General features: G+C 59.9%; 3 protein-coding genes across 4 annotated transcripts; 1 reads left to right on the plus strand and 2 right to left on the minus strand.

Annotated features, from left to right (window-relative positions):
* Positions 1-1,792: 1,792 nt before the first annotated feature.
* On the minus strand, positions 1,793-4,436 carry MRPL20 (mitochondrial ribosomal protein L20). Its single transcript, XM_036835156.1, has 4 exons — positions 4,264-4,436; positions 4,068-4,178; positions 3,332-3,409; positions 1,793-2,217 (listed from the first exon to the last, which is right to left on the minus strand). The coding sequence occupies exons 1-4, from the start codon at positions 4,348-4,350 to the stop codon at positions 2,044-2,046; spliced, it is 450 nt and encodes a 149-aa protein (XP_036691051.1). The 5' UTR covers positions 4,351-4,436; the 3' UTR covers positions 1,793-2,043.
* Positions 4,437-7,816: 3,380 nt separating this feature from the next.
* On the minus strand, positions 7,817-14,149 carry ANKRD65 (ankyrin repeat domain 65). Of its 2 annotated transcripts, none has more exons than XM_036836337.1 (7): positions 14,073-14,149; positions 12,358-12,557; positions 12,114-12,253; positions 11,658-11,751; positions 10,144-10,364; positions 9,425-9,959; positions 7,817-8,972 (listed from the first exon to the last, which is right to left on the minus strand). In XM_036836337.1, the coding sequence occupies exons 2-7, from the start codon at positions 12,511-12,513 to the stop codon at positions 8,370-8,372; spliced, it is 1,749 nt and encodes a 582-aa protein (XP_036692232.1). In that variant the 5' UTR covers positions 12,514-12,557; positions 14,073-14,149; the 3' UTR covers positions 7,817-8,369. The 2 variants fall into 2 exon arrangements, with proteins under 2 accessions (XP_036692232.1, XP_036692241.1); XM_036836346.1 differs by having other exon boundaries at positions 8,549-9,046.
* TMEM88B (transmembrane protein 88B) lies at positions 13,799-16,440 on the plus strand. Its single transcript, XM_036836361.1, has 2 exons — positions 13,799-14,096; positions 15,090-16,440. The coding sequence occupies exons 1-2, from the start codon at positions 13,821-13,823 to the stop codon at positions 15,312-15,314; spliced, it is 501 nt and encodes a 166-aa protein (XP_036692256.1). The 5' UTR covers positions 13,799-13,820; the 3' UTR covers positions 15,315-16,440.
* Positions 16,441-16,933: the final 493 nt, after the last annotated feature.

Below are 16,933 nucleotides of genomic sequence, written 5' to 3' on the forward strand. Positions count from 1 at the left end.
CAGTGATTGCACCCAACTCAATCCTGCCCAAACCCAGTGGTTGACATTGACTTTCACTCCTGCTGAGACTTGATCCTGCAGCTCAGACCTGTGCGAACTAAGTGCCAGTGTCCTGTCTTCTCTTCACCTCCGTGGGCAACATGGCTACAGTGCCCCACCTCCCCTACCCCAGCCGGCAGCTCAGGGAGGTTTCCTCTCTGCGGGCCACAGCAGCACACTGTCCAGGAAAGGAAACCCCAGGAAACAACTTGTTTCTCGTGGGCCTGCCTGGGCTGCCTGTCCATCCCCTAACAGTGATTGGCCAGAGGAGAGGGAAAAGCTGATGGCTCTAGACAGTCAGGGCCAGACTCTGGAGCTGGGGACATGGCCACAGCACAAAGGGAAACCTGGTTCTGTGGCCAGGGCAGGGGTGCCAGGAACAGCCCACAGCTGTCTGCCACGTCCCCACCTGCCTTTATCAAGATGAACGAAGAGAAGGCAGCTCCTTCACAGCAGTGCATCTTGCACAGAACTTGGTCCGCCCCGCCAGAGAGCTCTTTGTATTCTCCACCCTGTTGTTTTCAATAAGAGCCATTTTCTGACAAGGTGCGTAGTCAGGTACTGCACTCGGCATGGCAGAACAGGACTCAGCCACCCGCCTCCAAGTGCTTGGTCCAGTGGCCATGTTTGGACACAGCGACAAGGGCCAGGAGGAGGGGCCTCTTAAGAAGCCAGAGCAGTAAAAAAAAAAAAAAAAAAAGAAGCCAGAGCAGTAATTGCAGCTGGAAGAGATGTTCACCCGCATGAGGATGGAGGAAAGTGGGCAGAGTGAAAAGATTTGACTGGCTCCGTACTGAGCTGGAGGTGGGTGTCTGAGGGGGGTGACTTCCAGGGCAGGGCTGGCGAAGAGTGGGGGACGGCATCGCCACAGGGCCCAGCATGGGGGTTCGGAGTGCAGGCATTGCCAGGTAAATGCAGGGGTCACCAGCAAGCAGACAGCGACTGCTCTCGTGGGCCTGAAGAGCTCTCCTAGAGCACAGCGTGTGCGGGAGGGAAGGAGGGCAGAGTCCTGGAGGGAAGGGAGCGCATGGTCCTCTGGGGCAAGGGCTGACTGTGTCCCTTGGACTTGGGGACCAGGAGACGGCTTTGGTGAGAGCTGTCGGGGCGTGGCAGAGCTGCTCACAGACCCAGTGACAGGAGGCCAGAGCTGGAGGGGGCTCAGAATGCAGACGAGGCTCCCGGAGAAGGCCAAGGGGAGGCCCTGTTCCTGAGCCGGAGGGGCACACAAGTTCCCTTCCAGCCCGAGAGGAGGGTGGACGCCTCTGCGTGGGAGTGCTCAGAGGGGGAGGACGGGGCTGTACGGGAAGCGCAGGGCTGGCAGACCTGCTGTGAGGCGGCCCTCAGAGATTTCTGGGCTTGACTCCGGAACTAATAAAGTCAGGTATTTGGGGGAGGGGCCGAAACCCTCACATTAAGGCTCCCCAGGTGATTTGATGGTCACCCTGCCTGCGGGGGGGCTAAGGTGAGCCCAGGACCCGGACAGCCACCCTGCCTGCTGGTCTGGGGAGTGAGGGAGACCAGCTGGTGCTCAGTGGCTGAAGAGCTGAGCCAGGGAGTCCCTGCTGGAAACCAGAGGAGGGGGAGGGGGAGGGGGAGGTCAAGCACCAGCAGGGCCTGGCGCCACCCCCCAGCCTGCAGAAGGATCTAGGGTTCCTAGGGAAAGCCTTGCCCTAGTTACCACCCAGCACACGGGGCACTCAGGCAGAGCCCACCCAAGGTGTCTGTGCCAAAGAACGCAACTCACAACGTTGCGTTTGCGTTCCACACAAACTTTATTTACACAATCCATGAGAGATTTCTGAACCCGTGCCAAAAGAGGCAAGATAAGGCCTTTTCTCTCAGGCCTGTTACTGAAATGTAAATTAACACAAATGCAAATCAAACTTACTCACTGTTGACAAATAACTCTTAGTCCCTATTTTAGTATAATCATCACATGAGGGAAAAAAAAAAACTTTTCCTAAGATGCTCCGCCTCAAAGGGCAGTGGGTGTCAGCATGCCCCTCAGAGGTGCTGTACCACCCTGGAAAAAATGCCTTCGGGCTCCTTCCCGTCCCCCAAGGCAGCAGCAAATCCTTCCTGTCTCCTCCTTTTGGCCAAAGCAGCCAAAGATTTAAAAGTCTTTGGTTCGTAGATGGCTAGATCTGCAAGTACTTTCCTGTTGAGCTCCACCTGGCACTGGGAAGAAAATCAGAGCCTGTATCAGCATCAGAAATGCATTTCAGTGAAACACAGGAAGACTCGGAACATGGCTAAGCACCCTGTGATTTGAATCACCTTAGCACACACCACTTGAGCACCAGTGGGGGAGAGGGAGTGGTGACTCCTGTTCAAGCAGGACATGGGAGAAGAGGGGCGGGGGGCAGGGGGGGAACCAAGGGTTGTCAGCCAGACTTCTGGCCTGGGGTACCCTTTAAGGCAGCTGGGAAGAGGAAACCACAATTCCCATTTCACAAACGATGAAAAATGAGACACAGAAAAGGTGTGTGAGGCACAAGCAGAGGAACTAACATCAAAACCGGGCACTCCTTACTTCCATGAGAGAACCAAAGTCATCTACTGAGTGAAGCAACAGAAAATGGACAGACAGTGCCAGTGAGTCTGGGGTGCAGGAAGAAGGGGGGATGGTGTCCAGGCATCAAAGGCAGCTGTGCAGGAGGAGTCAGTCCTGTTCTACCACCTGGGACCCCTGTGCTGCGGGCAGAGTCTCTCTCCTTTTGAGCCTAGTTCCCCATCAGTAGAATGGAGGTGTCGCACCTACACTTACCCCGAGGATCTTTGTAAAGTGCCAGACACAGGGCCTGGCACAAGGACCCATTCCCCCTAGCTTTTTAAGAAAAAACTTAAATGCACACAAAAGCAGAGGGAATAGCATCCTCACCAGATGCAAGTGACCAAGATTCTGTGGCACATGCTTGCTCTATCCCTGCCAAGATGTTTCCCTCCTTTTTGACTATGATTCAACTTGATCTGCTACCTCACCAGAATTCATTCAGTGTAAAAACTTTGAAATTAAACTTTAAAGTTAAAGCCAAGTTTTTCTACCTTTTTCTCTTGATGGGGAAACACCAGGGCTTATGTCTTGGTGCCACAGACCCTATTAGCAATTCCGCTACCAGCAGGGCAGCGGCAGAGCCAGTGTGGCGAGTTCCCGAACCCACCAGAACCCCACTCCAAGAACGAAAGCAGTGTTGGGCTGTGAACACTCCACTGCCCGCGCTGCTGGACCACGGCAACTGGACAGGTTATTAAGACGTTTAACGTCTCGGCAGGACCACATCCTCGACCATACCTTAATCAAGTTGAGGATGAATGCTGGGTACTTCAGGCCGTGTTCCTGGGAAGCAGCTGTAACTCGACTGATCCAGAGCTGAAATGAGAAACACTGAGATGCTTAAGAACCAGTTGTATGTTACATCCACACCTCCCAGCTAAGGTTGTCACTGGACTAAAAGATCGTTTTTGTAAGAACAAATACAAAAGTCAGTGTCCTATTCAGGCTGAAGTACAAACAACAGTGAGCAAAAGCTGATGCTCTTTATCCAAATGCCGGCTGTAAAGCATTAACTCCACACACATCTTTAGGCGCTGAGGGAGGATACAAAGATGAGCAAGATATTCTGGGGCAGACACAGCTCCGGGCGTAGCAAGGGTCCAGGTGGAAGCTTCAGGGAGGTGAAGGCCTGGAGGGGAGGAGGCAGGGGCTTCGAGAAGGGCCAGGCTGGCGAGGCAGCGGCGTCCGCTCCAGGCGCAGCGAGAGATCTGAGCGCTGCGGGGGAAGCCGGGCTGGGGAAGCTCTGCGTGCATCTGTCCAACAGGTTCCGTATGAGGCTGCCGCGCCGGACCCGCTGCCACCCTCGCGCCCCCGACACTCGCACACCGCATCGGGCCCAGCCGGTGCTCACGGGGCTGCGCGCGAACCGCGTGCACAGGAGCGGTTCGCCGGGCCCGGTCCACCTGCGGCCGCGAGGCCCCGCGGGTTCGGGAAGGCGGGGGCGGCGGGGCGAGGCCGAGCGGGCCGCGCTTACCGTCCGCAGGTTCCTCTTCTTCAACCTGCGGGCTCGGGTGCACTGCACGAACGCTCGCGTCACAGCCCTGACTGCCAGCCGGTAGCACCGATTCTTCCTCCCCCGGAAGTGCTGGTCAAGAAACGGGAGAGGAGGCGGTCGGCGTGGCCCGCGCGCGCCGGGCCAGGCGGGGGCGCGGGGCGCACGGCATACTCACCCGCGCGTGCTTCAGCACCTCCTGGACCCGCCAGTAGCGGTCGGTGACGCGGTTCCGCAGCCAGAGCTGCGCCGTGAGGAAGACCATGGCGCCCGCAGCCCGCGCCTCCGCTCACCAAGGTGAGCGTCGCGCCACCGCCGCCACCACACCTCCAGCGATTCCGGGTCAGCTCCTCCCTTTCCCCAGGGGAACTTCCGGGTCACTGCGCGTGCGCCCTGGGTCCACGCCGTTATCCCTCTCCTGTGCGCATGCTCGAGCTCAGGGGGCGGTGCCGGGGCTGGGCAGGGCCTAGGCGGTGGAAGAAAGGATCCCGTCCCCCCCTCCCCCCTCCCCCCACCGGCAGCTTGAGGGCGGGCCGCCGAGGTTGGCGTCCTGCAGAGCGGAGCTGGGAAGCGCTGCCTCCCACCGAGGGCCCTGGTCCTCTTTACGCCGCGGAGCTGTGCACTTTATTTTTTTAATAAATTTATTTATTTATTTTGGTTGCACTGGGTCTTCGTTGCGGTGCGTGGGCTTCTCGTTGAGGTGGCTTCTCTTGTTGTGGAGCACGGGCTCTAGGCGGGCGGGCTTCAGTAGCTGTGGCTCGCGGGCTCTAGACCGCAGGCTAGTAGTTGTGGCGCACGCGCTTAGTTGCTCCCCAGCATGCGGGATCTTCCTGGACCAGGGCTCGATCCCGTGTCCCCTGCATTGGCAGGCGGATTCTTAACCACTGTGCCACCAAGGAAGCCTTCCATAAATGTTTATAAGCACATTATTGGGGTTTTCTTCTGGTCCATTTGAAAGGAACTTGGAGATAGCTAAATACTTCACTGTGTATTTCCTAAGAACAAGGACGTTCTCTTACAAATCCCAGCACCATGATCAAAATCAGGAAATTCAACATTAATGCAAGACTGCTCTCTGGTCCACAGTCTGCATTCCAGTTCGGTCACATATTCTTACCGCTTTTTTCCCTGTCCAGGATCACGCACCGTGTGGAGTTCTTATGTCTAATTTTCAGTGTTAACCTGGAACAGTTCCTCAGCCTTTCTTTGTCTTTCTTGACTTTGGAATTTTTGAAGAGTACAGGCTACTTACTTTGTAGAGTGCCTCTCAATTTGAGTCTGTCTGATGTTTCCTCGTGATTAGAATCAAGTTACACATTTGTAGCAGAATACTGCAGAAATTATATTGTGTCCTTCTCGGTGCGTGGCACCAGGAGGCCATGATGGCAGCTTGTCCCAACACGGGTGATGTCAGCTTTGACCATTTGGTTACGGTATTGTTTGCCAGGTTTCTCCACCGCGTTTACGTTTGAACTAACACATAGTTTGTAGTGAAATACTTCGGGAGTCATCACAGGCTCTCCTGTCAGCAGATGTTGAGGTAGGAGCACAGAGGTGTACTATTTTGTGCCTGTGAAAGAAGGAGGATGCAGACCGGACAGCATCTTGGCCAGCCCGACAGTTCTGGAGCAAAGACTGCCTAGTAGGGAAGCCTTGTGTTGGGCAGAAACGGCCAGACCCCAGCACCTGTGCTGTGCTCAGCCAGCGTCTGGGGCTGCTGGGAAAAGCGTGCCATCGGCTGAAACGCTGCTGCGGACTTGAAGCCCCACAACACGTGGGCCTCGAATGGACATGTGAGCAGCTCCTCCCTCCGTGGCCGCTGCGCTCCGAGGCTACCTGCACTCACTCATGCGTCTATCATTGACTTTGTAAGTCTTTCCATACTTACTGGCATTCTCCTTAAAGAAAAGCTTTCCGTTGGAGGGCACGCAGAGGGTGGCTGTCCGTGACAAAGGAAGTGGTGACCGAGCCAGGCAGAGGGATCGGCAAGTGCGAGGCCCAGTGTGGGCGAGGTCAACAAAAGGCCAGAGTTGTGGGAGCGGAGCTAGTGCAGGTCCAGGGCCGTGAGCAAGTCAGAGGCTGGAGACGGAGGCTGGTGAGGACGCAAGGGCCCTGGAGGTCTAGGAAGGACTGTGATGTCCCGGGTACCTGGGCTTCCTCACAGCATGGTGGCCACAGGGCAGGACCCCAGAACCTGGTCGCCCTCTCAGCCCACCCTGGAAAGTCACACAGCATCGAGTCAGCAACGCTTGGGCGCCGGACCAGTCACAGAAGTCCACTCATAGGCGGAGACCCAGACTCCAGCTCTGGATGGCAGGAACGAGGGGATCCCACTGGAAGGAGCACGTGTGACGGGCCAGGTCGCTGGGGCATCTGCGAACAACACTGTACGCCACATCTGGTCTACGCTTTGTGAAAGGGAGCCACTGGGGGATTGTGCAGGAGAGTGAATAGGATGATGGCTACTATTCTGAGAACAGCCCCTTGGGAGTCAAGGGATCAGGCGAGAAGACCAGTTAGCCTGGGGGCTGGCCTGGTTACGGCAGCATTCCAGGCAAGGCTGAGGGTGGCCTGGACATGGTGGATGCAGCGGGGGAGGTGAGAGGCAGTCGGGCTGTGGGTGTGCTCTGAGGTCGAGCCCGCAGGCTGTGCTGGAGGCTGGCTGGAGGTCCATCCTGCAGCTTTAAAAACCACCCCGGGACTTCCCTGGTGGTCCAGTGGTTCACACTCCATGCTTCCACTGCAGAGGACTCGGGTTTGATCCCTGGTTGGGGAACTAAGATCCCGCAGGTCCCACAGGCCACTCGGCGCGCCCAAAAGAAAACAAAAACAAAACAAAAAAAACCCACCTTTACTCTGAGGACTCCAGAGATGTCACTCCAGGCCTCAACTTTGCCCCATTCTCGTCTCCTGTGCATCTGCTCTCCCACCCGCCCCTCCACCTCGGGCCCAGGCCCCGCCAGGAGTCATCGTTATGTCTCCCTTTCCCTGCCCCTCCCCACATCCAGCCATCAGCAAGTCCAGAGGGCTGTGCCCACAGAGCCGTCCCAATTCTGCCTGTCTCTCCCACCGCCACCATCTCACTGGCCTCCTGGGTTTCCTTTCCTAGTTTCAGTCCACTCTGCACTTGCAGGCCCCGTGAGCCAAAAGACCGTGTCACGTGAGCTCACGTTCCCCAAAGGCTTCCGTCGTCTTGGGGGTAAAATCCAAGTGCTCCCAGGGTCCCCGGACAGAGGCGCTGATTTAGCAAGACGGCTCTCACTTTCAAAAGATGAAATCTGTCCTCTAAAGCTGTTCTTCCAGAAAAATCTTATAAGGACATTGATTTTCTATGAGGATGCAGGTGTGGACAATCAGAGACAACTGTCACTCTGTATCTGTTGTACTACAGGATTTTTAGTTTACAGAGATGGCTGAGTGATGACAGGGAGAGGCTAAAGCTATTGAAAGCAGGTTTTTGTTTTTTTTTTTTGGCTGTGTTGGGTCTTCGTTGCCGCGCACGGTGGCTTTCTCTAGTTGTGGCCTGCTTTTCGTTGCGGTGCACGGGCCTCTCATTGCGGTAGCTTCTCTTGTTGCAGAGCATGGGCTCTAGGCACGTGGGTTCAGTAGTTGTGGCGCACGGGCTTCAGCAGTTGTGGCTTGCAGGCTCTAGAGCGCAGCCTCAATGGTTGTGGCGCATGGGCTTAGTTGCTCCGCAGCATGTGGGATCTTCCTGGACCAGGGCTCAAAGCTGTGTCCCCTGCATTGGCAGGCGGATTCCTAACCACTGCGCCACCAGGGAAGCCCCTGAAAGCAGATTTTTATGCCTTACATTTCCTGAGGGGAGGGCACGCCACGCCCCACAGGGACACAGGCGGAAGCAGCAGTGTCGATCGGGAGGCAAGAGCAGGGGCCCGGGGAAGGCTCAGGCCTTTATTGGGGTTCCTGCGGAAAAGGCAGGGCAGGGCAGGGAAACAGTTTCTGATTGGTTTGTTTGATAATCCAGTGGGCCTTGGTGCACAGAGGCAGGCCTGGTCCTGGATGACTTCAGGCAGAGGGATGTCAGCTGGGCATGTGAGAGAAGGCAGCCGTTCAGGGCGTGGGTAGGGAAGGCAGGGGAGAGGAGGACAACTGGCCGTTCGTTTGGCCCTGTCATTAGTGAGTGGGTGCCAAGAGACAAATACTGAATCTAAGGAAACACAGTAAGAGTGCCAGTGTGCCCGGGGGGAGCACCGAGGCTGACACCCCAATGGGGGACGGACAAACGGGAGCCCATCGGGTTTTGGTCAGTTCTGTGGCCACGACTCAGTCTCTCCTCCAAAGAGCGTGCACAGGGCTGGAGCTGCAGGGCTGACGTGGCCCTGGGAGTCTGGAATGGTTCCAGGTCAGCCCCACGCTTCTTGCTGGGTCTCCAGCCACTGCTTCCTCCTCCTCCAGGGACCTCTGGGGTGTTCTCCCGTGCACCCTGGCAGGTGGCCTCAGACCAGCGGAGAGGAGCCTGCGTGCCCTGAAGGCCGTGGGAGCCTGGAGCCTTTGGTCCTGCTCTGGCCCTGCAGCCCTGGGGCCCTGTGCCCCTAGGACTCCTCCTGCTCTCCACAGACGGCAGGCCCCAGGTCCTGGGCCACCTCCCCCCACTGCGTCCCCCGGGTGGGGCTGGCCCCTTGGCTCAGCAAAAGCTCTGCGGTGGAGCCGTGGCCGCGCTCCACGGCAAGATGCAGGGGGGTCATGTGGAGCCAGCCAGCAGCGTCGACCTTCGCACCCCTGGCCAGGAGGTGGCCGGCGACCTCCATGTGGCCTCCCCGGGCAGCGTGGTGCAGGGGGGTGAGGCCCAATGTGTCCCGAGCGTCCACCTCCGCTCCCCAGGCGGCCAGCAGTTGGACGGCGAGCAGATGTCCACCAGCAGCAGCCCTGTGGAGTGCAGAGCGGCCGTGCCTGTCCTTGAGGCTTGGGTCGGCCCCGTGCTCAAGCAGCATCTCCATGTCCTAGAAGAGAAGGGGGCAGGGGCAGGGCTGGCCTGGGCGGGCCACACAGTGCTCAGCTGCCCTCAGCGCCCCCTTTCTCCACGCTGCTTCCTTATTTGGTGCCGCCTATGGCACCTGCTGGGGCTCTACTTGGAGACCCCACTTGCCCCCTAATGGTCCTGAGCCGCCTGTGGCCCCTCTGCAGTGCCCGGGGCCTGGCTGGACTCAGGCCCGCGGCCGGTGCCCAATAAATATTTGGTGCTGCCGGCCCAGCGCCCTCCCTGGGCTTCCAAGAGCTGGTTATCAAGGGGAGTGACGTCAGGGCGGCACTCAGGGCCCTGGTGCCCGGCCCCTCCCCACCACCCACACGATCACTCCGGGGGCCGGGCCGAGACGTACCTGCCGGCGGCCCAGGTCGGCCGCGACACCCAGCGCCGTGGCCCCCACGCCGTCCCGGGTGTCCACCCGCGCCCCGTGCGTCAGGAGGAGGCGCAGCGCTGCCGACTGCCCGGCCGCGGCCGCCACGAGCAGGGCGCCGTCCAGGCCCGCGCCACCGCCCGCCGCCAGCAGCTCGAGCACCGGCAACCGGCCGCCCGCGGCCGCCCAGTGCGCCGCCGTCCAACCGCGCACGTCCGCCGCCGCGGAGCCCGGGCCCGGTGCGTCCAGCAGGCGCCTGGCCAGCAGCGTGCGGCCCAGCGCGGCGGCCCAGTGCAGCGGCGTGAGGCCGGCCTCGCAGCACGCGTTCGCCGACGCCCCGCGCCGTAGGAGCAGCTCGGCCACCCGCGAGGGCCCGTGCCAGGCGGCCTCGTGCAGCGGCGTGCGCCCCGCGCGGTCTGCGGCTACGGTCCGGCCCCCGCGCTGCAGCAGGAGACGCACCAGCAGCACGTGGCCGCGCAGCACGGCCAGATGCAGCGGGGTCCTGCCCGCGCGGTCCCTGCGGGGCGGGGAGGGCGGCATGGGCGAGGGCAGGGGCACGGGGAAGAGACCTGCTACCTTTGCCCAGGAGGGAACCCTCTCCACCCCGCAAGGGACAGCTGCCTCCGTCTCCCACTGAAGGGACACCAGCCACCACCCCTACCCCCACCCCCGTGGAGTACCGGTCCTGCCCCTGGGCTCACCTCTCCTCCACACTGGCCCCTTGCCGCAGCAGCTGAGTCACCAGGCCCACGTGACCCTTCCACACGGCCTGCAGCAGGCGCCCCCAGGCCTGTGGGGCGCTGGGCCCCTCTGTCCCAGCTCCTGGGGCCTCCTCGGAGCCCAGCTCCAACCACCGCAGTTCCTGCTCTGCCCCTGCCTCTGTCAGGTCCTGCTTCTGGGGCTCAGAGACCCTAGAGTCCATCTGGAAAGAACAGGAATCCAGCATGGATGCTGGAGGCCCAGGCTGGATCCAGCCCACTGTCCCCAGGCCGACAAGGACCCCTTATCTCCCCAGGGGAACCTGGCTACCACTTAGCCTTCTGATGGCCTTGGCTCTCAGCTACCCCCAAAGCGAGCCCACCCAGGGGCTCTGTCCTCCGGCTGGGGGTCCTCTACATGCCGTCCCGGCCCAGCCACAGCATGGTGGCCCTTTCATGAAACTCCCCCTGAAGTCACAGCGGTGGGGTATCTGCTCCCAGAAGGTGGAAGGCTGGAGCTGCAGTTGTGCGGTGGCGGTGGGGCCTCCCGGGGGCCGGGCTAAGGGCCAGTTCTCCACTTGTTTACCCAGCAACTTAAGGGGAGGCCCTGCCTGCGGGCCACAGCCCCTGTCCCAGCAGCCGTCAGCACCTGCCAACTGCCAGGGCCTCTGGCTTGTCCTCCCTCCCGGGAGACAAAGACCAGGCAGGCAGGAACTTGCCCGTGGACCACAGCTCCTCAAGGAGCACAGCCTTTGATGTGCCACGACTCGCCCCCAGGAGACACCCACACACCTTCCCCCGGGTCCTCCGGGTCCCCCCCTCGAGCCCTTCCCGCCAGCCCCACTCCTGTCCCTGCTGGCTAAGACCAGGCTGGGTGGTGGGCAGGGTGAGGTGGGACCCTTTCCCCCCACCCAGATGCTGCGTGAGGACAGAAGATTCTCCAGGGACACCAGGCAGGCAGCCTGGACCAAGGGGTGGGATAGGAAGCCCCCTGAGAGGAGACTGAGGCAGGTCTCCAGGGGCTGTGAAGGGGCAGAGCCCCAGGCAGTTGAAGGAGGGAGCCAGGCAGAGGGAGGACTGTTAGGAGACGGGCTACATCTGGACGGTGGACGTGGTGCTGCAGGAAGCCCTCAGTAAGGCCTCCAGGTTGGTCACCTTGGTTCTGGGGCCCTGGGGCAGGGTGGGCCGGGGTGGGTGGCAGGCCCTGAAGGGGCCTTCCCATCCCCCAATCCCTGGGTGAGGCCACCCGTCCAGAGCCCAGACGGGAGAAGGAAGTGGGGCGGCTTCTGCAGCCTTGTCCCTCCAGCCACCTCTCATGACCGCTCACCAAGAGGCAGCACGGCTTTGGGGTGGTGGCTCCCACCCCAGCCCCTCCCCAGCTTCCAGAGACGGACGAGGTGTCCTCAGGGCCCTGCCCTCCAGAGAGGGCAGCCCTTCCAGGTGCCGGATCCAAAGGGTGGGTCTCCAGGCAAGGGGCTGAGAGGCCCCGTCCCACTCCCAAGCCACACGGATCCTACCCCGTAAGCCACGGTCACTCCTCTTCTAGAATGAGAGCTTCGTGAGAGCACGTCACACAGGCTGGCAGATTCGTCCCGTAAGGAGCAAGGTGTTCTGGGTGGACGCAGACAGTTTACTGGTTAAGCTGCCGGCAAAAGCCAGAAAAGCAAGGGTGTCAGCCCTCTGCACCCTGTCCCCGCAGGATGACCCAGGAAGACGCTGAAAGGAGCAGGGCCAGATGACAGGGGCGCGAGGACACGGGGTGGGAGGGGCACCCTGTTGCTGAGGAGCAACCTCTGTGCTGCAGCCGCGCCCTGGGGGCCCCGTGCACCGTCCTGTCCCTCATCAGAGCCAAGGAAGCTAGAAACTGCCTCCTGGTGGCCTCCCCACAGGCAGAAGGCAGTGAGACTGGGCCGTGGGGCCTGTCCCCCCCCCGGCTTCTGCCATGGCCTGGGCACTGCAGCTTGCTCAGTGACCTGCAAAGAGCTGTCCCGCTACAGGCAGAGGCTTCTGTTGGCCTCCCTCCGCGTTGAATCCACAGGCGTCCGTTGTGCCTGGCGCACAGCGGGAGCTCAACGGAGTGCTTGTTGAATGAGTGAATGAATGAGTGGAGGACCTGGGGGAGAGGGTGGGGCTTAGAAAGGAGATGAGTCCAATACCCTTGCTGTCTGAACTCTCTTTTTTACCCCAACTTCACTATCAGAATAAATAAACAGCTACCGTGAGATCTTCACACGCGTGCGCCAGTGCAAGCAGTTCAATTGCACATGTGCTGGGCAGCAGGGCTTGGCGTGTGTTGCAGGGGGCCTCAGCAGCTGTCCTGGCCGGCGTGTCTCCACCCGCGTCCCTTGAACAAGCTGTGCATGTCGCTGTCATCGAGCTCCCTACGTGTCTGAAGGGTGCTGGTGAGCTTGAGAGGCCTGAAAAACATTAGAAGAAAAGTTGGAAGGGATGAGGCGGACTGTAGGGGGAGGGAAAGAGAAACATTCGCATCTGGTGCCACCCGGCCTCCTTCATCCAGCTCCCAGACAACCTACTCAGCGGTTTAAGTGTCAGCTAGTTATGTCAGTGGTGTTTATTTATTTATTATTATTATTTTTCAAATAATTTTATTTATTTATTTATTTTGGCTGCGCCGGTTCTTAGTTGCGGCATGTGGGATCTTTAGTTGAAGCATGAAGGCTTCTTAGTTGCAGCATGTGAACTCTTAGTTGTGGCATGCATGCAGGAGCTAGTTCCCCGACCAGGGATCAAACCCAGGCCCCCTGCATTGGGAGCACAGAGGCTTACCCACTGGACCACCAGGGAAGTCCCTGTAAGTGGTGTTTAAAACACTGTATGTCGTGCACGGAAACCCCGGGAGGCTGTTAGGTGCTAAGAGTATTTTGGTAATATTTGGAGAAATTAGTTGGGGTTTTCGGAGGGGCTGGGAATGCTTCCCCCCCTTACTTGAAATCACAGAATACGCGCTCCCCCTGTTTTCAGGATGGATTGGATTCTGACACAAAGGATGCCTGTAATGGTAGCTGCCATTATTGAGTGCCTACTGTGTGCTGAGTCCCACATTAAGCATTTCACATACGTTATCCACGTGCCCTCTCAACAGCCCTGCAGTGTGGGCACCCAGCATCTTCTGGGGCTGTTCTGATGCTGAGAGGGGCCAGGTTTGGGGATGAGGGAACCATAGGGGGCTAGGTCAGACGTTGACCTTCCTGTGGCAGCTACGGATGGGGCAGTTGCCAGAGTTGAGACTAATGAAATGAAACCATTGTGTGCAGGGTCTGGAAGTGGGGAGAGGGCGGGACCTGGGGGGAGGACGGCCCAGTGCTGAGCTCTCAGGACAGCTGTACAGGCTCTGACCAGAGCACGCCGGGGCTGGCGGGGGAGACTGGGCAGGGCTGGAGCTGTAAGTAACCTGGCAGAGAGAGGGCCAGCCTGGCAGTGAGGACCTGAGGCTCAGGTGTGGCCCTGGAGACTGATGGTCAGGGTTGGACCTACCTGGGCCAGGGTCCTGCCCTCCAGCTGAGTCCACTATCTGGTTGCTGGGGTCTGGGTGGAGGTCTGACCTGGCAACCTAGGGTTAAAAGGTTGCTAATCTGACCTGGGTGGGGGGACAGAGGGTGGGCATCACTCCTGCCACGTGACCACCGCTGGTAGCCCACCAGGTCCACTGCCAAGAGAGCATGAGTGAGCAGGAGAGGGAGACAGAGGAGGACGAGGGAGGGGGCGCTTCAGACACGGCACCCATGCTGCCCCGAAGGCTTCCTGACCACCAGGCCTCAGACCCGATGTCCCCAGGGTGGGCGGGCCAGGCTGCCCCAGGCCGGGGGATCCTGCAGCTGCCACGTCGGGCCCTGGCTGCGCTCCTGCTCCATCTGCTGCTGCCCGCAGCCGTGTTCCTGCTGCTGCTGCTGCCCGCAGCCACCACTGTGTACCTGGGATTCCTGTGCCACTCGAGGGTGAGCTGAGCAGTCCACGGGCGCGGGGCTGAGGAACTGTCTGGGGTCCTCGGGGAGTGCAGGTCCCTGGAGGCACGTGTGCCCCTCCCTGAAGAGCTCCTTCTCCTGCCAACCCTCCCCACGCCCCCCCACCCGCCACTGGCCACAGCAAAAGAAGGGCTTTTGTTTGCCACCCAAGGGGACGGCTCTCTCCCCTCCCCTGAGGCCTCTCAGCCTTGTACCAGGAGCCGCCAGGGCCTGGACAGCTGGGAAGGGTAGGAAGAGGAGGAGGGTTCCAAGAAGAGAAGAGAAGGATATTGTCAGATTTAAGCAGTCCACAGTCCCCATCCTCCAGCCTCCCCCAACACACTGAAGACCCCTCCTCCCCTGGGATAGGTTTCCCCACGTATGGAAGGGGTTATGGCTTGGTCTGGGATAGGGAGGGTATAGGCAGATGGGCCCCTTTCTGCCCATCTGGGGAAGGGGGGGCCGGGGAAAGGGGGCCGAACGCTGGGCCGCAGTAGACAAGGTGGCGCCAGCTGGCGACACCCCAGGGTAGGGCCTCGGGGTCAGATGCCAACTTAGGAAAGGGCCATGGGAGAGCAGAGAGAGCTATCCTCAAGGGACTCCTACTCGGGCCATTTACCGCCTGGGTCCCCATCTCCCATCCTCGGCTCAGAAATGCCTGGCTCACAGCCAGCCCCAGCCCCCACGACGCCGGCTCTGCCAGACCTCAGGCCCCGCCTCCTCCTCTCCCGGCCCCGCCCCGGTCCCCCTGCTCTCAGGCCCCGCCCCAATCCCCCCCCCCCCCCCCCCGGCCCCGCCCCGGAATTGAGGCCCCGCCCTCTCCCGGTCCTTTTGTTACCAGGCCCCGCCCCGGTCCATCTGCACCGGCTTCCCCCGTCCGACTCAGACCCGAAGCGGGGCTTAGCTCCCGCCCCATCCACCTGCTGCCAGGCCCTGTCTCGGAACTGAGGCCCCACCGCCCCGCCTGACCGTCCGCCCCGCCCTCAGGTCCACCCGGCGCCCCGCCCCGCGTGCCGCGCGCTGCTGTCCGACCGCGGCTCCGCGGCGCTCATCGTGTCGGGCTTCCTCTCGCTGCCTCCGCTGCTGGTACTCGCCTCGGCCGCCCGCGCCCGCCTGGCCCGACGCCTCCGCTCGCTGCTGCCACCCCCGACCTGGAGTCCCGGACCCCGCCGCCACCCCGACGGGGAGGAGCAGCTCTGCGCCTGGGTGTGACCCCAGAGGGCTCTCCAAATCCCGGAGGCCCCCGAACTCCCCCCGTGTCCCCCATCGGTGGCCCCAGGCTGGTGAGCTCAGGGTCTGCGTCCAGGTCCCGGCCGGGAAATGCCGTGCGCGCCGCGCGGCCCCGTGCGCAGTGCTCCGAGGGGCCGCGAGGTGGCACCGGACTCCCCCGGAGCGGGGCGGCCCTTCCCCACCCTCACCGGCCGCCGCAGTCCCCGCAGCCGCCGAGGGGCTGGGACGCCCCCAGAGAACAGGGAGATGGCTCTCGGAGAAGGGGCGCGTGGCCAGGCTCGGAGAGAGGCGGCCTTCCTGGCTTCTGCCACTGTGGCTGTCCTGGGCTCCTGTGCCCCGACGACGGGCAGTCCCTGCGGGCCCCCTGTCTGGTCCGGCAGCGGCCTCCAGCGAGTCCCAGAGGTGGGGAGACTTCCACGCTCCACGGTTCCAGAACTTCAGTGGCCAGAGCACTAGGGCGTGCAGGGCTCAGCCCGAGACCCGGGTCAGCATTTAGAGTGAGGGCTCTGTCTGTTCTCTCTGGATAATTTTAAGATCTTTTCCGTCTTTTGCTTTCTGTGCTTTTAAGCATGTTTCTGGTTGTGGCTATGTTCTTATTTATCCCCGTGGTACACACGGTGTGTCCCGTTTCTACAGATTCACATCTTTCGTCAGTTCTGGAGAATTCTCAACCATTATTTCTTCAATTCTGCCTCATTCATTCTACATATTCTTTCTTGGGAAACACCTGTTACGTGAATGCTTCCCATTGTGCTTTTACCATCATGTCAGTTCAGCTCTCTTCTGCGTTTTCCATCTCCTTGTCTCCCAGTGCTGCGTTCTGGGCAATTTCCTCATCTCCCTCTTTGAGTTCACTAAGCACTGGCTGAGTCTAATCTGCTGATTATCACATCCATTTAACTTAAATTATTGTGTCGCCCTATCTAAAAGTTATACTACTCACTTCTTATTCAAATCTGATGATTTTGATGATCTCTTGGTGCATGCTCGTGATTTGGATTCCAGCTTTGACTTCTGGAACATTTCACACATAGTTGTTTCTATTTTTTTCTTTTAATTATTTATTTTTTGGCAGTGCCCTGCAGCATGCGACATCTTAGCTCCCCAACCAGGGATCAAACCCTCACCCCTTGCATTGGGAGCGTGGAGTCTTAACCGCTGGACCACCAGGGAAGCCCCACACATAGTTATTTTACAGACTGTACCTAACAACTGCACTCCCTTTGCCTTTGGGGGTCTAAATCTGTTATTTGTTGCTTCTGCTGACTCAGTAACAGCATATCGTTTCTTTGAATGTTTGTACTTGTTAAGCATCAGCCCACACCTGTGAACGTTCTGAGGCCACGTCCCTCCACAGAGGATGCCCTTGTGAGGCGTGACCAACCTGGGCCTCCGTTAGGGTCCTGGTTAGTACCCCACTGTGCAGGGCACCCACACTGTGGCCCTGATGCAGTGTGGCTCTCCATCCCTGTGTTCAGGCAATTCTCTGCTTTCCCATTTGTTTCCGTTCATCATCCTGGGTTTCTGTTCACTAGGCTTCTATCTGTTTATTTATGCACTTCTTTCTAGCGTTTCCTGGAGGGGAGGGGGCTTGGAAGGTA

Source organism: Balaenoptera musculus, chromosome 1 (genome assembly GCF_009873245.2).
Source record: "Balaenoptera musculus isolate JJ_BM4_2016_0621 chromosome 1, mBalMus1.pri.v3, whole genome shotgun sequence".
NCBI lineage: Eukaryota > Metazoa > Chordata > Mammalia > Artiodactyla > Balaenopteridae > Balaenoptera > Balaenoptera musculus.